The 24,291-nt window shown below is 38.5% G+C and overlaps 1 protein-coding gene across 6 annotated transcripts in view; it reads right to left on the reverse strand.

Annotated features, from left to right (window-relative positions):
* Window positions 1-9,949: 9,949 nt before the first annotated feature.
* XIAP (X-linked inhibitor of apoptosis) overlaps window positions 9,950-24,291 on the reverse strand; it is a 50,635-nt gene continuing 36,293 nt past the window's right edge. For 5 of the 6 annotated variants that reach the window (XM_019657936.1, XM_019657935.1, XM_019657934.1 and 2 more), the window contains 2 exons: window positions 14,527-14,727; window positions 9,950-10,589 (listed from right to left, as the gene is read on the reverse strand). In XM_019657936.1, the coding sequence (XP_019513481.1) occupies window positions 10,396-10,589; window positions 14,527-14,727 (395 nt within the window). In that variant the 3' untranslated portion in view covers window positions 9,950-10,395. The remainder of the gene's footprint in view (window positions 10,590-14,526; window positions 14,728-24,291) is intronic. The other variant, XM_019657939.1, reaches the window with a different exon arrangement.

Here is a 24,291-nt window from a genome sequence, read left to right on the forward strand (position 1 = left end):
ATTAGTGAATGGCACTGTCCAGGAGAACAGGAAGGTAATACTCAAAGGCCTGAACTCCGAACCTGTGTAGGTTACAGATTATATAGGGCAAAACCACAAGAAGCTGTTGGTTGGGGGTTCAGGGTAACGAATCATCTCTTCAGTTCTTGAGGACAGTTCTGAGGTCTTTCCCGGAGTCCCCCTGTCCAGTCTCATGAAAAAGTAGCCTGGGAGTGTTCCACCTTAGGGCTCAGGAGTTGAAACATAACTTAGGTCAAGATGTTTTCCTTAGCCTGCCCCAGATTCGGACCATGTGACCATTAGTCGGGTCAGGGCTATTGTCTTCTGATGCCTTGGGGGTTGCTGATTATTTGGGGGAAAGGCTAGGTCTCTGAGGGGTAGAGAGAGAGAGAGGGATATGATTTCTAGAGCTAGGATTTAAAACTAAATTTAATTAAAGTCATAAGGACCCTCGGTTTCAATACCAGCTTGAATTTCTCTAATCTGTAGAGGGAAAGAGAGATGAAAATTATCCTAAATGTGTACACGCGGAGACCTAGTGCACATAAAGAGCCCTTGAGGATACTGTATGCATGCCTTTGGACCTGTCATTCAAAACCTCCATTTTTAGTTCTTCAGACATATCAGACTTTCTTGATTCTGAGCTCTGTGCGTGCTTCTCTCCTAGGCAGAACCCCTTCCTCCACCTCCTTGACTACTTCAAGGACCCCCTCCTCCAGAAAACTGCCCCAGACCTTCCTCCCAAACAGTTTGAATTAGATACAGTTCCTGTTGCCCTTTAGCGCTCTGTGACAGAATGGACTCCTTAGCATCTAGCACAGAGCCTGGAACATACTCGGCGTTTAATATCTGTTCATAAAAAACAATATTTGTAGAAAATCAGTATTGATTCCAAATTGTATTATATTTGTCAAGCACAAGCTTGAGATGAGGTTTTCCCATTCTGTTCATTTATTTCTTTATTAATTCCTTCACTTACACATCTATGTACTGAAAAAATGAACTCGGTGCTTATTAATGGACTAGACAGCATGCTACTCATTGGGGACACAGGGATATGTGCTTCCTGATTTCTAAGGTTGGCCTTGGCAATGTAGTGAAAAGTTCTTTCTTATTTTCAAGTTCTTGAGGTCAGAAACATAGTTAACATTTTGGTTTTTTAGAATTACTTTTTCAATTCTAGTTGAGTAAACATGCTAAGGACCACCACATATATCTATTTATTACGTATATTTGTTTTTGTGGTTTGGTATCATATGGCCAGCCAGGTCTTGCCATCCAAAAAAGAGCTTTGATTTGGACATATATACTCAGACAGTGAGGCAGCCAATTTAGCTGATTCATGCACAAAAAAAGCTAGACACATTTTCACTGCCTATAAGAATAGCTTGACTTGTAATTCACCCTATGATTTAGGTGAGTTGCATAACCTCTATCTCTAGGGTTCCTCAGCAGTAAATTACAGAGATGCTAGGAATATAATGAATGAGAGACAATGGAACAGTGCAAGAGTACCAGATCAATTATTTTATCATCCCTAAATTTTTTTTATATATTTTTTTTTATTGAGGAATTGAGAAAGGGGAACAGTGTTGGGGAGTTGGGGAATGGGGAACAGCAAAGTTGTTAGTTGTGTAGGGCACAGAAAGCTCAGCTCCAATTCCAGTAGCCTTCGGCCACCCGTCGGCAGCTCGCGACTGCTCAGCTCATGGTGCCGTGTTCAATCTTAGTTGAGGGTGGTCATAGCCCACCATCCCAGGTGGGAGTCAAACTGGAAACCTTGTTGCTAAGAGCACACATTCTAACCACTGAGCATCCGGCCACCCATGGGCAGCTCAGGGCACCTCAACTCAAAGTGCCATGTTCAAGCTTAGTTGCAGGTGGACATAGCCCACCATCCCGTGTGGGTGTCGAACTGGCAACCTTGTTGTTAGGAGCACGTGCTCTCACCAGCTGAGCCATCCTGCCACCTGTTGGCAGCTCAGCAGCAGCTCAGCTCGGGCACAGCTCACTGACCCATCTGGGATTCGAACCGGTGACCCTGTTGCTCAGCACTCACACTCTCAATCAACTGAGTCACTCAGCCAGCCCCTATGTTTCATATATTCTTATTTTCACATATTAGAAAACAGAACTGAAGAAGAAAAAAGAAAATAACACCAACAAAAAAAGAGAAAACAAACAAAAACACAAACAAACAAAAAAGAAAACAGCTGACCTGACAGCCCAAGTAAACCTATCTGAGGGCCGCTTGAATGGCACGGCTTATGAACACAATTTATACATTTGTACACAGCAAGAATTTCTCCAATTATCTCTGCACCATTACCCATATACTTCTGATTTAAACACAGGAGTAACCACGTAGAGAATGGAAGGCAAAGAGATAATGTATGTAAAGGTTTTTGAGAGCCATGGAAATGGCCAAGGGACTGCATAAAGGAATTTCATCACTACTATACATGCCTGCTTAATGAGATAGATACTGGTCCATGACTCTTTCATTTTGTGTGAAACTAATCCATAATTAGTCTAGTAAACCCTCATTAGAGGAATGATTCCTTGGGCTTATATGGTTTATACTTTTTGAAGCTCTTTCATGTGTATTTACTCATATGATCCTAACAACAATCCTCTGAGGTAGGTGGAGCAGGGATTATTATCCTCGGGTATTAATATTTTTGTTACATTTTATTTCATATAATTGACCAAATATTTATTTAATTCATACTTAGTATAGGTCTTTGTACTTCTTATAGATCACATAAGAATTTAATGTACCTGAAAGTTTACAGTAGAAAATCAAGAAAGGTATAAGTAGAGTACATTCTTTTTAGTAATCAAATAACAAACAAAAAAAATCTAGTTGAAACAAAAACAGGTTTTTCCAGATGACTTAGGTCATTCTCTTAATGATTAACACAGGCCTTTGTTAAATTTCTACTAGGAAATCCATACACAATGTTTATTTAAAGAAAAAGAAAATGATCTTAGCAAGTTTTTCTCCACTTCAGATTAATTTTGTGGGGGTAGATTTGGGGTGTTTCATTTTTAATGTAAGTTCCTCTAAAACATCAGTAAGAGCTCAAAACATTTTTCTTCAATTGTCAGTAATCTGGCAGAAGCAGAACCAAATTACTGCCAAACAAAATTCCAATGTTTAATGAGAAAATACATTTTTTATGCTTTAGCCAAAAATGCAAAGCCCCTTATATAAGCTAAGAGAATTAAAGAGAAATCCCTACTACCTTAAGCAATGGAATAAAGTTAAGAAACACAACACAGAGACTTAAGGAAAAATAACTCTCAAAATAAAAGTTTATGGAACAAATGGACATCTATAATTTTGTATGTAAAATATATTTTTGAAACATCAAAGTTTATTCAAACAAGAATTAGATTTTGTAGTACAATCATGGTTTAAATACTATTATCTAAATTAAATATACCCTAGTCTTTTTTTTTCAAATTTAAATTCTTCTGGGGAATTAAAAGGGGGGAGTAACAATCAAAGTTTGGTTTTTCTTGGGTTCTTATTCCTTGTTTTGAACCAATATTTTTCCAATATTTATTTATAAGCCTAGTTAACAAGTATAGGCCCATGCAAAATATTTCTTATGCTGTTATTATGGTGTCTATAGGGTCTTGGAAATCTCAAATTAAACAGAACAAGGTTGAAAAAAACTCTAAGCAGACCAACTCTATACAAAGCCAAATGGCTAGTTATGAAAGTATTTGTTATAAGCAAATTAGTGGTTTGCAGGAAAAGAAAACTTAAGTAAACTAACTTTAATCTAGCCTTACCTACCTTAAGAGTTTTATTTTGGTTACAGTTAGAGACCAATACTGACTGACCTATGAATGTGGATTTAAGGAACTTTACACCTTTTAGAGATCTAAGACCACTAAATGAGTTCTTTGGTGTTTTTGTGCCAGTTACTTAAAAAATTTCAGACCTACAAAAGTATTCAGAACTGCTAGTTATTATGAATTAGGTTGACCCTTTCTAACTCTTAAAATTATATTATTGTAGATTAACTGCTAATATTTCACTGCAGCTTTACTCTTTCTAGAAGTGCACATCTGTTCTGTACAATTTCAACTGATTGCTGTCTCACTAGCACTTATGAGTGCGTCTTCAAATACTTACCTTTCATTGCTTGATTGGAATATAGTTTAATGACAATGAGCAAATGTGGAGCTATTCTGAACTTAACAGTGAAAGAGCTGAAGATTGATTCTCATTACAAAATTAAAAGTACTGTATACAAGAAAGTTTTGTTGAAAAGTAGAATCAGAAGACACCTTCAGGATGTTGCATTTTATGCCTTCACATTTGGTAGGGGAAAATACAGAACTGGATCAGCAATGAGTTATAAGGGAAAAAAAGGTGAGGATGACAGTCATTTGCAGAGAGCTACATCAATTTTATTTACAGGTTTCAGCCATTTAGTTTTTTCTGGATTCAGATTCCATACCATATTTCAGTGGTTTTGAAAATTTAGCCTGCATCAAAACCACAGAGAGGGTTTGTAAAACAGATTCCTGGGTTACACCTGTTTCTGATTCAGTAGGTTTGAGATGGAGCCCACTGATTTGCATCTCTAACAAATTCCCAAGTGATGCAGATGCTAGTAGTCCCTGCACCACACTTTGAGAACCATTAGGTATCCATATACCATGCATTTAGCCTACTAACATTTAATAAGTACCACATTTGTTCTACAGTCTATAAGCAAACTACAAATGAAGTAGTGAGAACATACTTAAAAAGTATTTTTTTTATATAATATTAGTTTCGAGGGGGGTTTATTTACCTTAATTTTCAAATAGGGGAAAAGAGGGAATAAAGTTGATTTTAACTCTTTAGACATCCATTAAAGTTCAGCAATAACAGTGGTAAGTGAAAAATTCACACATTTACGTAAAAAATGTTTGAATATGGTATAGGTGCATAAGGTAATTACAGGGGAAATGACATGATGTCTAGGATTTGCTCTAAAATATGCAAGCAAAAAAAAAGGAGGGGTAGTCCTAGATTAAACAAGATTGACAAAATATTGATTTTTGTTGAAGCAGAATGATGCGTACCATGGGGTTCATTATACTTTCCTTTCTACTTTTGTGTAATTTTGAAAATTTCTGTAAGAGAAAGCTTTGAAACTTTACATCTTTATCAATATTCATTGAAAGTGTAGTTGATGTGTAAGAAGAAAAGTGGACTGCATTTAAAACACAGTTCTTATGGTATATCTCAGATAACAGTGATAACATAGCCAAGGACTTGATAGTACTATAATAGACTAGGCCTGAAATACAACTCTTAATTTAGGAATCTCCATTGTGGGCAGGAAAGGGTGGGGGAAATAGCTACTTGAAATACCTACTTCTACACTCTCTGCCTTTCAGGATCCCTTATTCTTATCCTCTTTTTTCTATCAGATTGTTTGCAGCTTCTGAAACTCTCTCGGCTGCTGCCTGTACAGACTCACAAAAATCCTTCTTGGCTGCTGCCTCAAAGGGGCAGCGGCTTTTAGGCCCCTTCCTTGTTCAAGCTTTTTTATGTCGCCTATAGTCTCTTGGAACAACCAGGCCAATTTTTGTTGGGAGGGTAGTTATTATGGTTCATATTTTTATACATTTTAAAAATCAAATTTTCATGCACTTATAGAATTCTATAAATTAATGTGAAAATGGATGTCTTTTTTTTTAATGACAAATTGATGTGTAGCTTAATGCCTGGCCCAATGGCACAAGATGTATTTAGGAGATTACATTTTATTTTTAAAAGGGTTATATTTTTCCCCTGAGGAAGTACAACATACACAAAATAATAAAATATCATTTTAAAGAATAGTACTTTATTGAATAAATTTTATTCACAGAAAAATAAGCTTCAATCTATGACTTCCAGATTATGCAGTCGAAAGTATTTTTTTTTTAGTTTTCTATATTGATGAAAAGGTTTCTACTAAATGGAAAAAGTCATAAAATAATATTCACAAATATAGTACTCTCTCAAAACATTTCTCATGATTATTCACAACACTAATACAATGACATAACAATCAGTCATTCTGTCAGGTTAGATAAAATATAACAGTAATGAAAAAAATGCAAAATCTTCTAGCTAAAACTACATTAAAGCCTTTGTTACATCAAATCAAAAATGCAAATTTGTAACTAAGTATAGACAATGACAAAATATATAGTAATTTTAAACATTACATTAGTGATATACAGTAAGAATGCAATAAATGCCAAAAAATCTATACATATATCTGCAAACTTCAGACTTCAAAATAGAAACATACCACCCAAACATTAATGTATTATTGTATAATTTGAAGATATATGTATTTAAGATTGTCCTATTGTATTAGTTATAAAGTGTCATTTAATATGTAGTGAAAGTTATGGTACAGAAGAAAAAATAGTTGAAAAAAATAAACATTTGAGACCTCCCAGGAGAGGCAGCTTGAAGTTTTTTACCTTCAAACTATATCCCAGTCTGGGCTTCCACTAATCAGCTATACTGCTTTAAACAAATCACTTCACCTTGAGCCTGGGTTGCCTCATCTGTATAACGAGGGGGATGAATCAGATACTCTCTAAAGTCACTTCTAGCTTTGACACCCTATAATTCTGTCATGCTGCAAATGAAATTCACATTGTGCTAAGTATACAAATCAAACTAAAACTCATTATGAAAGTGGGAATAAGCCAATTGTTTTCATTAGGAAATCTCAACTAAATTTGAGAATACTTTGTCAAGATTTTAAAAAACAAATTTAAATATTTGTAAGGACTTGACCGATTTATTTATTGTAATTTACATCTTAACTATGAGAACCACCAAAAAAGATGAGTAAGAGTCACTGAAAGAGTTATCAGCTAAGTTTTAGCCCAAATTTCCAGAGTCAAGGCAAACCTAGAGGATAATAAAGTGTTAGGAAAGGAATTAATATTTAGAGCAGGTATTTAACATACCTGGTTCTCCTTGAACTCTCATAACTATAAAACAGGTAATATTCTCATTTCACAGATGAAGAAAAGGCTACAATTTCACTAAAAAGAGCTACATCTGTCAAATATTGATGAGGGTAAAGGGGATAAAATATATGGTGATGGAAAGAGAACTGACTGGGTGGTGAACATACAATGTGATATATAGATGATGTATTGCAGAATTGTACACCTGAAACCTATGTAAGTTTACTAACAGTTGTCACCCCAATAAACTTTAATTAAAAAAATAATAATGCATACTTATTTACATCTTAAAAAATTCCCTCCTGACTTCTTATTTCTCTAATGGAAATGATAAACAATCAATCCCATTTCTCCCACCCATCCACCCCTTTTCCCCATATTCAACACCTAGGTAAATCAGGAAATAAAACAGTGATTTGGACCTGAAAGATACAATACATGCAACTAATGCTGTGGTGGTAGTCTCCCATTCTGAGAGTTCAAAATACCAATTTTATCCACTAAAATGAAAACAAACAAGAAAAAAACTACCAAAATTTAAATATTATAACAATGAAACAACAAAAGATCATAATACACAGGGCCAAATCACATTATATACACTCACTACACCCACCCTATCCCATCTCAGCCCCTAACTAAAGAGAAAAAAAGCAAAAACAAACAAAAAAACAAATCTAGCAAGAAAGGCAATACAAAGCCATTAATTAATACACTGGAATTGACTTTATAAACACTAAACCCATTTCTCAAAAATTAAGACAAGGCTTTTGATAAGCACACCAAATTATTCCAAATAAACATAACTATTACAAAACAAACAGACTCTTCACATGACTAAAACACAGTAAAATAGGTGGTGACCTTTAAATCTTAGAGCGAACTTTACACAGAAAGGAATGTCTACATGTAGATACTGAGGACTATTCTGGGAAGGGGGGAGGCAGAGATTTAGATCTGGTTATATTTTTGACTGTGCAAGTGATCATTTTGGCACAATTAGATGGGAAGAATCCAGTACTTTTTATAGTGTCAACACAAACAAACATTGGTAAGTCTTAAAAATTTTGATTAGAAGTTGGAGTGCTGAGTGATTTAAGAACTTGAAACAACAGCATTTCTAAACATTCTTAAAATAAAATTGTTAGTCACATCAGCTTCATGCACTAAATTTTACAACTCATGAGGAGAAAAAAGGTCTCAGTTAATTCTTAACATACAAGTTCTAAAAGAAGAGTTTTAATGAACTGATGCTCCCAGAACAGGAAAAGCCTTATGTTTAAACAATTCAGTCCTTGGCCAACAACTTGATTGAAATAACTACTTGACTTGGAGCTGACCAATCCTGGAAAACACACTTAAAGAACTTTAACACTTTTCTCCCCTTGTACTACAATTTAAATTTAAAGCTTAGACTATACATATAAAATTTAACTTAATGAATGTATAACTAGTAGTAAAACAAAACAGGGCAATCATTATTTAATTTTAAAAATCCTCATTTAAATTTGCAATGCTTTAAATGAATATTATTTAAATAGTAATCAACAGAGGTTAGGAGAACATGACAATACTCTTTCTCTTAGAAAATACAACAATAATTAGAATTTTTAAGATTCACTCTCAAACTTTTATGTGCAGTAAAATGCCTCACTCACCTCTAAAATAGGTCATTGTGAGAATCTTGTAATGTAAAGCTTGGGTTTCTATGAAGCATTTTTAAACTTCCATTTTTTATCTGTATTAATTCTTATTTGTTTTATTTTTTCTTTAATATTTAAACAACTATTCTTCTTTCCTTTTCAATATTTTATAATTTCCAAGATGCTTTTAAGGATCTCGAGATAACATTTATTTCAGAAGTATCTACTACTACTACTGCACACTACTACTACTACTACTACTACTACTACTACTAGTAGTAGTAGTGGTAGTAGAAGTAGTCAAGAAAACAAAAGAAGTTAGATAGAGGAAAGACTTGAAATTTTGTCCTATATACATCTTAGTCATCCTACAAGTAAAAACTCACATGGAACTTTACAATACAAGATGATATGAGGATCTCAACATGGAAAGCTTTCACTATAACTACAAGCAGTGTACAAATATGCTTCTACTTTTACCTACATAAGCTGACAGATGTTTAAAATACTGGGTTAACAAAGATCTTTTAGTAAAGTGACTTAGGCAGGCTTAAACTAGCAAGGATTAAGGATGAATCCTTACTAATTAATTGGAAAATCTGAGACATATTTTATATTTCATTTTACAAAATCAGTAATATTTATTTTGAAACAAGAGAAGAAGACATGGTCTACCTGTCAGAAAACTACCACTCAGAAATACTTTTCATCCACAAAGCAGGACAAACATAAAGACATTTAAATTTCACATTGGAAAGATGATAAAAAAAATTAAAATAAAATAAAATTCACATTGGCACCAAAAAGGTTAACTGCCCTGCTTTCTTGGATTAGAAAAACTAAAGCTGAGCAATAAGTAGTTTTGCAGGCGTTTGAACATGCCTAAGCCTTTAAATCAGTAAAATACTTTCTAAAAATTATGATTACAAAAGGAACACATACTTACAAAAAATTCAACAGAACAAAATGAAAAAGAAAGTGTAAGCCACCCTGGGGCCCAGGCCTCACCCCCCTCAAGAGAAACCACATTTAACAGTTTGGTGCGTATCTTTCCATATCTTTTGTTCTACACATATACAAAACACACACACCTTCATTTGGCGCATTCAATACATAGTGTTTTGCCACTTGCATTTTACACTTAATATATCTTGGACATCTTTCCATGTCAGTACATGTAGGCTAGATTGCATTCTATCATTAAATACACTTTTAACAATGGCAAAGTCATTTTTTAAAAAAATTATCCACCCAACTATGAGTGTATAATTTTAAAAGAAAATGGACAGAATCTGAAAATACAAATATTGAAAAATAATCTATATCTTGCTACCAGTGTGGAACTGTTCATTCCTTTTTCACACAAATTATGTGATTGAGATTAATCTCTACGTTTACACAGAATGCTCCATTTGTTAAGCCTATCTGAGAAGAATGAAAAATTCAGTAGATTGATTCAGTTATATTTAAAAGCTAAGTCAGTGTACTAAAATACACATTGTGATCAGTTACAGTATGATACTTCTTAGTCTAGGGTTTGAATTAAATAACAGTAAAAGAAAAAATAGGATAATACAGCTAATATCCTGAGAAATCCAGAAATTAAAATTTTAGATTGCCAACTAAAACACTGCAGTTTACATTTTTTTCTACTTGGTAGCAGATGCTAATGGAATTCAATGCTGGTTACTTAAAGTCGGTTCACATCATACATTCAATCAGGGTTATAAGAACATAACACGCCTACTGTAGAGTTAGATTAAGACATGAAAATTTTTTGCTTAAAAGTAATGATTGTGTAGCACATGGGACATTTATCAACTGCTTCAGCACATTGTTTACAAGTGACCAGATGTCCACAAGGAATAAACACGACAGCAATATTTCTATCCATACAGATTTTGCAAAGCTTCTCCTCTTGCAGGAGCCTTAGTTGCTCTTCAGTACTAATCTCTGTAGAGAGAAAAGAAATGAGTTAATTGTGGCCTTCCTCAGTTGTTTAAATTCACTGAAACAAGTCTGAGAAGGAGACCTCATCATTCCTAAGCAGCCTGGCCACACCTGCAAGAGCCACTGAGCCACTCTTACATCCAAGATGAGACCATCCCCGGCTACTCAGAGACTGAGCAGACCATGTCAGATGAGGAAATCCACGAAGAAGTCTGACCCCTACCATGTGCCATGCGCTAATCAAGTGTTGGGAGACAGAATGATTCACACATGGCATCTGCTCTTAAGTAGCTCAAATGCTAGGAAAGAAGGACGTGGACTGAGGCAATGAAGTTAAGCACAAAGTACAAAGTGGTAAGTGCTGTAATAAAGTTACATACAAAGTGCTCTGGGACAAGATGAGAGAACAAGTTCTGTTCAGACTAGTTGGGAAAGGCTTCAATGAGTTGGCAGCTGCTGGGTGGGGCGGGAGCGAGATGGAGGAGTGACATTTAAACGTGGTCAGCAATTTGCCAGGCAGAGAAGCAAGGGTCAAGTAAAAGAAGTAGCCTGGCTTATTTTGGTAATGGAGGGAGGGATTTGAGAGACATTTCTGAAGTGGGACAAGTGGGATTTGGTGACTGACGAGATATGAGGGATGAGGAAGAAAGAGGAAATGTAGTTGATTTCAAGATTTCTAGTGTGGCTGACAAGGGGATGGTGATGCCAATAGGAAATATAAGGTTTGGGATTTTCAAAGTATTTTTGAGATATCTACAGGGCATCCATATAAAAATGTCCAGTAGGCAATTGGCGAGTCAAGTCTTGAGGTCAGAAGTCAGGTATAGAGATAGCGATTTGGGTGCCATCAGCATGCACTGAAGTGCTTGCTTAATTCAGCCTTTCTCAAACTAGGTTTTATGAAGTGTTAACAAATATGCCACAAAAATGTGTTTCATGGTCTTATATAACTATAATGACATCAATAGCAGCAGTTAACAGTAATATAGCGCTTATTACCATGTGCTAGGCACTATTCCAAATGCATTACATATTTTAACAATCTCTGTAAGTATTGTATATCAGTGGTTTCCAAATCTAGCCTCACATGTGAATCACTTGGGGCTTTTTTTTTAAAGATTTTATTGGGGAATTGGGGAAGGGGAACAGCCAAGCTGTTGTCCTTCCATCTTAGTTGAGGAGGGCGCAGCTAGCTCAGCTCCAAGTCCAGTTGCCATCCGGCCACCCGTCAGCAGCTCATGGCCACTCAGCTTAAGGTGCCCTGTTCAATCTTAGTTGCACGGGGGCATAGCCCACCATCCCATGTGGGAGTCAAATCGGCAACCTTTTTAGGAGCAAGTGCTCTCATAAACTGAGCCATCCTGCCACCTGCTGGCAGATCAGTGGCAGCTCAGCTCGGGCGCAGCTTACTGGCCGTGGGAATCGAACCAGTAACCCTGTTGCTCAGAGCTCGCACTCTTGAGCAATCTCTTAACCAACTGAGCCACTCAGCCGGCCCACTTGGGGCAGTCTTAACAATAGATTCCTAGGCCCCACTCACTAAATCTAAAATTGTTGGGGTTGGGCACACTGGCATTTGGGAACCACTGTTATCAGGTTCAGGGCAGTATAATATATTTTATGTCCCCTGTTAGAAATTCACAATGGAGTTCCCTATTTAACTATGGGGCTCTTTTTTCATGGCATCTTTTAATACCCTGGGGAACACGATTTTGAAAATAAGTTTGGGACATAGAGGTTTAACTTTATTCAACAAATACTTACTTCACACTCCTAGGTTCTAGGCACTAGAGATACACCAATGAACAAATATACACCCCAGGTCCCCAAACATTCACAGACAAGTAAGGAGCATAAACAGACGGGCAATTATAGTAGAGTGTGATATAAAGGTAGTTATAATGTGTTATGAAGAACACAGGAAGGGTATCAGTGTGTGCATGTATGAACGCGTAAAGGGAAGACCTTCTACAGGAGAGTATACCTAAGCTGGGTCCTACAGGATGAGTAAGAGTACACTAGGAGAGGGAGAAGACCTTGAGAGGAGAGGCAGTGGAAGAAGGGTGTTCTAGGCAAAGGAAATGGCATAAGCAGGCTCCAAGGAAAGACACAGAAACTGTGAATCCACAGGTAAGAATTGGAAACAGAATGCGATGGGGAAACAGCATGAGATGAGGCTATAGATGTTAGCAGGAACTTGATCATGAAATATTTGGCAACCCATGTAAAGGAATTTAGATTTGATCCTCAGGGCCCTGGGAGCTGGTGAAAGGTTTTATCCTGGAGAGAGATGCTCAGATTTGTGTTTCAGAAAGGTTTCCCTAGCTCAGGCAAGAGGAAAGGATTATTTAATCTCATTTTTTCTCAAAAGGCAACCAACCTCCTGGGTATAATCAAAACTACAGGGCCGGCCGAGTGGTGCGATGGTTAAGAACTGGCTTGGGACGCCAGAGGGCCCCGGTTCGGATCCCACATATGAGGGCCAGTGACACTGCCCTCCACAGCTAAGATGCTGAACAACAGCTCAACCTGGAGCTGGGCTGCCGTGAGTTGCTGGCGACTGCATAGGCTGCAGCTCCTGTGGCAGTGGGTTGCCATGGGCTACTGTATGTAGCCAGCAGCCAGCATGAGCGGCCGTCCGGAAGCCAGCGACTGATCTGCCTCTCCCAGGAAGAGCGCAATGATGGTGTCAACTTGGGCCAGTGAAGCAACGTCCTCCACAACTAGACTGAAGAACAAAATGACAGCAACTTGTCTGTTCCCCTTCCCCCAATTCCCCAATTTAAAAAAATGTATTCAATTTGACATGTTTTCCTTAACATTCAATGTTGCTGGCAAGCACTAGAGGTGCTGTCCCCCTTAAAGGAAGAACCTGTATTTTTTAATATTTTTTTCCCCTAAAAGGAGTTTATATGCTTCTCTTCTACATTATTTAATACACTTTCTATATGATTCACAGTATTAAGGTGCCATTCATTCAAGTTCTGGTCATAATGACTCTTTTATATGAAAAGGTGCAGAACATTCTATATCCAAACAGTTTCAACTATAAAAACTTATACTACACACAATGATAAAAGTTAGTTGTTGTTATTTATCTAAAATAGAGTGTAAATTCACTTTTAAAATTAAAGCATCAGTGGATCTTACTTGGATCCTGATTAGAACAAATCAACTGTAGAAACATTTTAAGACAATGGGGAAAATTAAAACCAACTGAGTTTTAGATGATATCATGATTTCATTAAGTGTGATAATAGTATATGATGGACTAAATGCCTATGTCTCCTCAAAATTCTTATGTTGAAGCCCTAACACGCCATGCGACGGTACTTGGAGATGGGGCCTTTGGGAGATAATTTGGTTTAGATGAGGACATAAGGGTGGGACCCCATGATGGGATTAGTATCCTTATAATTAAGAAGAGGAAGAGAAACCAGAGTGCTCTTTTTGTCGGTCATCTGCAAGTCTGGAAGAAGTCCTCATCAGGAACCAAATCTGCCTGAACTTAGATCTTGGACTTTCCAGCCTCCAAAACTGTGAGAATTAAATGTATTTTGTTTAAGCCACCCTGTCTACGGTAGACAACGTTAAGGTTAGATTTTAAAAAGGCTTTATCTGTTAAATATTTATATGTAAATAAAATATAGAATGTATAGGATTTACTTTAAAATACTATAGCAAAAAGGGGGTGGAATGAAACAAGACTGTAAATGTGTAGATAATTATTGAAACTGATTGATGGATATGTCAGAGTTCACTATACTGTTCTCTCCACTTTTGAGTATGTTTGACATTTTTCATAATAAAAAGTTACAAAAATGTTTATCTTAAAGGGGATATGAAAGGAGGGAAATGAATGAACCACAGAGTCATAGGATACTATCCATAATGAACTGCTGTTAGGTGTCTCTTGTTTTTTAAAACCAGCCATGCATACCTTTCTGCAATGAAGTCTGACTTGATTCATCATGTGTATTGTCTTTCTGAGCATTCACCAGATCTGCAACGAGAACCTCGAGTGATTTATAGTTGCTCCCAGATGTCTGAATTTTTTCCTCTATTATTTTCTTAATGTCCCTGAAACTGAACCCCATTCGTATAGCTTCATGTACCATAGGATTTTCAAAGATGTTATCATCTGAAATAAAAATTGGTAAGGAAAAAGGACAGAATTTAAACAAATTATTTTCATTAGCACAACTCAACACAAAGTATAGTTAAAAAGAAAAATTTAAGCAGCAAGCAAAACAAACAAACAACAACAACAAAAAACAGTAATCAAAGGTGTTTTGAAAAGATTTTGAAATATTTAGGCACTATAGGATCACTTTCAGAATGTTACAATAATTGAAAATGCAGTACTTCACAGCACCGTGAAACGAGATTAGGAGCTCTACCACTGTGACAAAACAGTGTAAGACATGAAAAGGGTTAAGCACTTCAAAAATTTGAACATTTTTCAAGTTAGATGTACTCGATAACTAACCTAAAATATTTTAAAAACATGGATATCTGATGCTCTGAGACTCCAGTCAAGATGGCTGAGTTGGTAAACAATGTGCTCACCTCCTCCCATGATCACCTCAAACCTACAACTAAACTACAGAACAATAATCATTGAGAATCATCTGAAGTCTTGCAGAACACAAGTCCTATAACTAAGGATATATAGAAGCAGCCAGCTAGAGACTGGTAGGAGGGGCAGAAATGCAGACCTGGCTGGTCCCACCCACACATGTGGTGTTTAAAAATCAGGAAGGTTATCTCAGCTGTGGAGGTGTCCCCTGAGGAGCAAGGGGTCCCAGTCTCATACCAGGATCCCTGGCCCAGGGTTCCAGGGCTGGGCAAAGAAGTCCCCATGACATCTGACTGTGAAAATCAGTGCAGATTGTTGCTCAGTGACCTGGAGGGTAACTCAAGTCCCAGAAGTTCCTCTTAAGGGCCCCGTGCATGGACTTACTCACTGACGGACTCACTTGCTCTGAGCTCCTGCGCTGGGGCAGCAGCTCCAAAAGCGCCAGGAACATATGGAGAGGAATTGAATTGCCTGACTTCAGGACAAGGGCGGAAGGGGGCAGCTTTCTCCCAGACAGAAGTGCTGACAAAAGCCACTGTTTCTTTTTTGAGCCCTCCCCCACCCAGTGTCCAGAGGAAGACAGGTGCCATATCTGAGTCTCCATCAACCTGACTACCAACGTCCACCCTACTCTGGTGATTCCCTGAGATCCCACCCCACCCAACATGCGGGCCCACCCAAGTCACTTCCAGTGGCTTTTCCACGCAAATGGCTTGTCATGGCTCCTGCTGCAGGTTTCCTAAACTTCTCAAAGGTTCACAAACCCCAACCAAACAGCATCTGGCCTCAATGTGCCCCGTAACTCTTGCTAAGCAGCTCCACGCCAGACAGTAGCAGCAGCCAGCCTCATTTTGCAGTTTTCCCTCTCTCAGGCACCTCCAAGCCCAGCACAAGTGGAAAAAATCTGCAGGTCACTTTGTAGCTCATATCAAGTGGGCAGGGCACAGGCAGCTGACCTTGGCCTACACCAGAGCACCCCCCCACAAAAAAAACACCAGAAACAAAACAATTGGTGGCCAGCTTCAGACAACAACAGAGAACAACCCAACCACCTCCACAAACAACACACCCAAACAGCAGACTCAGGAGGCACCAGAGCCCCGCTAAAGTAAATCCAGCTCCATAGGGTCAGCCCCTGCACAACAGCTCCTCTACTGTATTCAGTCAGTTCTCACAACCAATAAGCCTGAGGGTCAATTTCCCCCACTGATGTGTAAACAGCAACTAAGGCTCAACTATAAGAGAAAGGCACACACAACCCACAATAGGGAAACACCTAGAGCAACTGGCTCAGGTGACAAGTGAGATTGTGCTACTGGGCCTCACAGGACACCTACTACATAAGGCCACTGTACCAAGACCGGGAGACAAAGCAGCTCTACCTAATACACAGAAACAAACATAGGGAAGCAGGCAAAATGAGGAGACAAAGAAACATGTCCAAAATGGACAATCACAACAAAGCTCCAGAAAAAGAACTAAACAAAATGGAGACAAGCAATCTACCAAATGCAGAGTGCAAAACACTGGTTATGAGGATGCTCAATGATCTCAGTGAGAACTTCAACAAAGAGATAGGAAACATAAAAGTGGAGATAGAAAACATAAAAAAGATCCAGTCAGAAATGAAGACTACACCAGAAGGAATCAACAGCAGGTTAGATGAAGCAGAGGATTGAACTAGCGATTTGGAAGACAAGATAGCAGAAAACATCCAGTAGGAACAGCAAAAAGAAAAAAAAGAATTAAAAAAATGAGGATAGTTTAAGGGACCTCTGGGACAACATCAAGCTTAATAATATTCACATTATAGGGGTACCAGGAGGAGAGAGAGAGCAAGGGATTGAGAATGTATTTGAAGAAACAATGACTGAAACATTCCCCAACCTAGCGAAAGAAACAGACATACAAGTACAGGAAGCACACAGTCCAAAATAAGGTGAACCCAAAGAAGCCTACACCAAGATACATCATAATGAAAATGCCAAAGGTTAAAGACAAAGAGCATCCTAAAAGCAGCAAGAGAAGAGCAGTTAGTTACCTACAAGGGAGCTCCCATAAGACTGTCAGTTGATTTCTCAACAGAAACTTTTCAGGCAAGAAGGGAGGGACATGAAATATTGAAAGTGATGGAAAGCAAGGACGTACAACCAAGATTACTCTACCCAGCAAAGCTATCATTTAGAATCGAAGGACAGATAAAGAGCTTCCCAGACAAGAAAAATCTAAAGGAGTTCATCACTACCAAACCAGGATTACAAGAAATGTTAAAGGGACTTAAGCAGAAAAAAAAAGATAAAAAACAATAAAATGGCAATAACTACATATCTATCAACATTTACTTTAAATGTAAATGGATTGAAGGTTTGAATTGAAAGACATAGGGAGGCTGAGTAGATAAAGAAAACACCACCCTTACATATGCTGCTCATTTCAGATCGAGACACACACACTGAAAGTAAAAGCATAGAAAAAGATATGCCATGCAAATAGAAGTGATAAATAACTTGGGGTAGCAATACTTATACCAGACAAAATATACTTTAATATAAAACCAATATAGTCTATTTGATAAATGGTACTGGGAAAACTGGACAGATACATGCAAAAAAATGAAACTGGACTACTTTCTTACACCATTTGTTTTATTATTTTGTGATTTTTTTTAAAAAAAGTCTGCAACAGTAAAACATGTTTATCTAAAGAATTTCAAAAATGCAGACATCTATAAAGAGGAAAAATGACCCTTTAAGACTCCGCCTACCACAAGCACTTGCATCCCCATTCCCCAGGGGTAATTCCTATGCTACCAGATTTTTTTTGCAAATATAAGTATAAACCAATTTTAAAATTTTACAAAATATCACCTCTCACCTGTCAGAATGCCTATCATCAATAAAATAACAAACAAAATGTATTGGTGATGATGTGGAGAAAAGGGAACCCTCATGTACTGTTGTTGGGATTGCAAATTAGTGTAGCCATTATGGAAAACAGAATGGAAGGTCCTCTAAAAATTAAAAAAATAGAATTACCTTAATAACCAGCAATTCCACTTTTGGACACTAATTTGAAAAGATATATGCACCCCTATGTCCATTGCAACATTATTTACAATAGCCAAAATATGAAAGCAACCTAAGTGCCCATCAATAGATGACTGGATAAAGAAAATTTGGTACATATAGACAATGGAATTGTACTTGGCCATAAGAAAAGATGAAATATTCCCATTTGCGACAACATGGATGGACCTACAGGGTATTATTCTAAGTGAAATTAAGTCAGACAGAGAAAGACAAATACCATATAATTTCACTTATATGTGGAATCTAAAAAATAGAATAAACGAACAAACAAAACAGAGATTCATAAATACAGAGAACAAACAGATGGTTGCAAGATGGGAGGGGGATTGGAGGGCTGGTTGAAAAAATTGAAGGGATTAAGAAATACCAATTGGTAGTTACAAAAGACTCATGGGGATATAAATTACAGCATAGGGGATATAGTCATTAATATTGTAATAACTATGTCTGATGCCTGGTAGGTACTAGGCTTATCAGGGGGATCACTTCATAAATTATATAAATGTCTAACCACCATGCTGTACACCTGAAATGAATACAAAATACTGAATGTCAACTACATTTGGAAGAAAAAAATCGATGTCGTTACTGAGTCATTGGCAATTATTTTTAAAAATCACGGGAAATATGGGGAAGTCCCAGTCTGTGACCTTGAATGTATTAATTTGCTATCTCTCAGACTTAGTTTCTATAGCTCAGGGGGTAGACTACATGACGTAATAAAGCAAATAGAAGTTCATTTTAATGATACTAAAAGTAGGAATACAGGTTGTGTAAGGAGCTGCTAAAGAGCAGACTTAAACCCTCTGATTCACCAATTCCACTCTTGGGTATTAAAAATGAGTGCATATGTCTATGAAAGACATACACAAGAATATTCATAGCAGCATTATTCATAACAGCGGCAAACTTGAAACAACTCAAATGTCCATCATCAGGTGAATGCCTAAGTAGATTCCGTGGTATATTCAAACAGTACACAGCAATAGAGATGAACGAGCTACTGACACTGGCAATGTGGATGAATCTCATAGATATGATGAGTAAAAGATCATCATAATATTGAACCAGAGACAAAAGAGTACATACCGTACATATAGTGTACATTTATAAGATGTTCAAATCTAATCTATGGTAATAGAAGTCAGAATAAAACTTGGGGTTGGATATTGATTAGGAAGGGGCCTGAAGGAGTTTTCTGGGGTGGTGGAAATGTTCTATATCTTGATCTGGGGAATGGTTATGTGTGTATGTGTGTGTGTAAAAATTCATAAAGTTGAGTACTTAAGGTTAGTGCACTTTAAGCACTTTATTGTATGCATATTATACCTCAATGTTTGTTAAAAGAGGAGGCTGTAAAGGGAGACATGTAAGGATTTGATTGTAAGAAACATTATATGGTAAATAACAAAAGATATTTTTCTAAGCAGGAAAGTAACTTAACATTTGTGTTTCATAAAAATTCTGTCAAGAGGATATAATGCAGATAAAAGACCAGAATGGAGACTACTACAATAGTCTGGATGAGCAATAAAGGCAAGAACCAGAGCAGAACCAGTGGGTTTTAGACAATACTAAAGAAGTGGAATTCAGCAGGCTTGGTGAATAATTAAATGTAGAAGGATTAAGGAAAGCATAAAGCTTAAAATTACCCAAATTACCAGACACATTTTGTGAACTGTGGCACTATTAACCAACATGGGAAGAATAGAGAGGACTGGATTCAATCTGAGTGGTTTTTAGAGATACTGAATACGAGGTGCTTTTCAAATATCTAGGTGGATATGTCCAGAGGTTAGTTGGATATCACTCTTTCCTAGTTCTACTATCTCTAACTTTTTTTCCAGTTTGTTTTGCTGGCTCCTTTTGGCCACCTGATTAGATAGTGGTTACCTTCCATTCGCTCATTGACATTTTTTTCCAATCTCTCGGGACACTTTCTGTACTACCACAATTTTATCTTCATTTATATGAGTGCTAGGTTTTAATATCCACCTAGTTGGATATGCTGCAGGTATCTGAAAGCTCAACTTGCTGAAAAACAAAAGAAAGGACAACTGGATATCCACATAAAATTAAATAGACCACTAGCTCACACTATATACAAAAATTAACTCAAAATGGATCAAAGACCTGACTTTAAAATACAGGGACTGGCCAAATGGCTCAGTTAGTTAAGAGTGCACGCGAGCTCTGAGCAACAGGTTCGCCGGTTCGATTCCCACATGGGCCTGTGAGCTGAGCCCGAGCTGAGCTGCTGCTGAACTGCCAACAGGTGACAGGATGGCTCAGCTGGTGAGAGCATGTGCTCCTAACAAGGTTATAGGTTTGACTACCACTTGGGATGGTGGGCTGTGCCCCCCTGCAACTAAGATTGAGCACAGCACCTCGAGCTGAGCAGCTGTGAGCTGCTGAAGGGCGGCCAGATGGCGACTGGACTTGGAGCTGAGCTAGGTGCACCCTCCACAACTAAGAATGAAGGATAATAACTTGGCTGTTCTCCTTCCCGAATTCCCCAACACTGTTCCCCTTCCCCAATTGCCCAATATAATCTTAAAAAAATACAGTGAATGCTGCTGCCAAGTGCCATCCAATGAAAAGGCAGGGATCTTCAATATGGGAAGCGGCGCATAGAAGCTCAGTAACAGTATGTGACAAGTTTCAACTTGTTTGGGGCTGTCAGTTGAGTGCGAGCTATGGTTTAGAGAAGGTGTATTTTAAAGTGTGCCGTAAATCATGGATCACGAACAACGCATTAACAAGAAACGGGCAAACGGTTTAACCCTCCATCATGGACAACACTCCGTGTCACACATCACTTCTGGTCCTGCAATTTCTGTCAAATAAAAATATTATGGCGTGTGCTCATCCACCTCATTCACAGGATCTGGCACCAAGATCTGGCTCTTCCCCAAAGTCAAAATGACCATGAAAGGTAAACGTTTTGAATTAATTCAGAACATTAAGGCAGCCACGACAGTGCAACTAAAGACACTCATGAAAGAGGACTTCCAGAACTGCTTCAGAAAGTGGCAAGAATGATGGGATAAATGTGTTCAAAGTGGGGAAGATTAATGGCAATGTTTCTTTTACTGTAATAATTTTTTAAATTTAAACTTCACTGTATTGTTTGATCACAACTTGTAAAACCATAAAGCTCTTAGAAGAAAACATAGGTGACCTTGGATTAGGCAACAGTTTCTTAGATATGACACCAATAGCATAAGGAACAAAAAAATAGATCAGTCGAACTTCATCAAAATTAGCAATTTATATGCTTCAAAAGACACCAACAAGGAAGTGAAGAGATAACCCACAGAATGGGGAAAATATCTGTAAATCATATATCTGAGAAAGGACGGATATATGAAAAAAAAACAGAATATATACAGAACTCTTACAACTCAATAATAAAAAGACAATCTAACTAAAAAATGAGCAAAGGAGATTTCTGGTCAACATGGTGGAGTAAGTAAATGTTGTGCTTACCTCCTCTCACAAACACATCAAAATTACAACTAAACTATTGAACAACCATCATTGAGAATTGCCTCTGAAGTCTAGATGAACAGAAGCCCTACAACTAATAACACAGAGAAGAAGTCACCTCAAAACCGGTAGGAGGGGCAGAGATGCAGAACGAGCTGGTCCCATAACCCACGTGTGACCATTAAAAATCAGGAGGGACATCTCGGCTGTGGAGGTCCCTCCACCCCGGAGGAGTGAGAGGTCCCAGACCCACACTAGATTCCCTAGCCTACGGCTTCAGAGCTGAGGAGAGAAGTCCTCATAACTTCTGGTTGTGAAAACCAGAGGAGATTTTGGCTGAGTGATACAAGGGCAGCTGCAGTCCCAGGCATTCCTATTAAAACGCACGCACATGGACTCCCTCGCTCTGAGCTCCAACACTGGGGCAGCAGCTTGAAGGGTGCCAGGAACATATGGGGGAGAAACTGAATTGTTTGGCTTCAAGGCAAGGGCTGGAGGGGCAGCTTTCTTCTGCATGGAAAAGTTGGTGGAAGCCATTGTTTCATTTTTGAGCCCTCCTCCCTCCCGGTGTGCAGACACAGGATGCCACTATATCTGAGTCTCCATCAACCTGGCTAACACCCTTCATTCGCCCTGCCCTGCTGATTCTGAAACACCACCCCACCCAACTTTCAGGCATTCCCAAACTGCTTCCAGTAGCTTTTTCATATAAATTGCCTATCCTGGCTAATACTGCAGGCTTTCCAAAAAATCTCTCAAACATTCTCAAAAGCCAAAGAAGCAGCAACTGGCTTCGGCATGTCCTGTACCTCTGGCTGAGCAGCCCTAAGTCCAGCACTAGTGGCAGCCAGCCTTGGTTCACAGCTTGGCCTCTTGAGGCACCTCCAAGCCCAGTGCAGAAGGCGGCCATATGCAAATTGCTTTGTGTCTCATGCCAAGACACAAACTACAGCTAAACTTGGCCTACATGGGTCCCCTGCCAGAAGGCCCTGAGTCTGTCACGCCCAGAGGCCAGCTTCAGACCAAGACAGAGCATCACCTGGCCACCTCCAAAAATGACACTCCCAAAGGGAAGAATGAGCAGGCATCAGTGCCATTCTAAAGTGAATCCTGCTCTGTAGGGTGAACCTCTGTACAACAACTCCTTCACTGTAGTCAGAGCCAGTCCTCACAACTCATCAGCCTAAGGGTCAATCCCAACCACTGATGTGCCAACAGCAACCAGGACTCAACTACAACTGCAGGGCACATACAACCCACACAAAGAACACACCTGGAGCACCAGGCTGTGGTGACCAGGGAGGCTGTGCCACTGGGTCCCACAGAACCCCTAGTACATAAAGCCACTCTGCTAACACTGGGAGACATAGCAGCCCTACCTAACATATGGAAACAAACACAGGAAGGCAGCCAAAACGGGGACACAAAGAAACATGTTCCAAATAAAAGTTCCAGAGAAAGAACTAAACAAAATGGAGACAAACAATCTTCCAGATGCAGAGTTCAAAACACTGGTTATAAAGATGCTTGATCTCAGGGAAAACTTCAACAAAGAGACAGGAAACATAAAAAAGCACCAGTCAGAAATAAAGACTACAATAACTGAAATGAAGACTACATTAGAGGGAATCAACAGTAGATTAGATGAAGCAGAGGACTGAATCAGCAATTTAGAAGACAAGGTAGCAGAAAACACCCAATCAGAACAGAAAAAAAAATTTAAAAAATGACAATTTAAGGGGTCTCTGGGTCAATATCAAGTGTATCAACATTCGCATCATAGGGGTACCAGAAGGAGAAAAGAGAGAGTAAGGAATTGAAAACCTATTTGAGAAATAATGATGTAAAACTTCCCTAACCTGGCTTTTGAAACAGACACACATTCCCAGGAAGTGCAGAATCCCAAACAAAATGAATCCAAAGAGGTCCACACCAAGACACATCAGAATTAAAATTCTAAAGGTTAAAGACAAGAAAGAATCTTAAAAGCAGCAAGAGAATAGCAGTTATTTACCTACAAGGGAGCTTCCATAAGACTATCAGCTAATTTCTCAACAGAAACTTTGCAGGCCAGAGGGATTGGCACAAAATATTGAAAGTGATGAAAAGAAAGGACCTACAACCAAGGATACTCTACCCAGCAAACCTATCCCTTAGAATGCAAAGACAGATAGAGCTTCCCAGACAAGAAACCTAAAGGAATTCATTACCACCAAACCACTATTACAAGAAATGTTAAAAAGACTTCCTTAAGAAGGAGAAGAGGGCCGGCCGAGTGGCGCGTTGGTTGGGAGTGAACTTGGGACACCAGCTCTGAGCAGCAGGGCAACAGTTCGGATCCCACATATGAGGGCCAGTGACGCTGCTCCCTCTACAGCTAAGATGGTGAACAACAGCTCAACCTGGAGCTGGGCTGCCATGAGTTGCCGGCGACGGCGTAGGCTGCAGTGGGGCTGGCTGGCAGCTGGCATGAGGTTTCGTGAGCTGCTGTGAGCTGCTGTAAGCGGCCTTCCAGTGGCCGGCGAGCGAATGCCTCACCCGGGAAGAG

Source organism: Hipposideros armiger, unplaced genomic scaffold (assembly GCF_001890085.2).
Source record: "Hipposideros armiger isolate ML-2016 unplaced genomic scaffold, ASM189008v1 scaffold_281, whole genome shotgun sequence".
Lineage (NCBI taxonomy): Eukaryota > Metazoa > Chordata > Mammalia > Chiroptera > Hipposideridae > Hipposideros > Hipposideros armiger.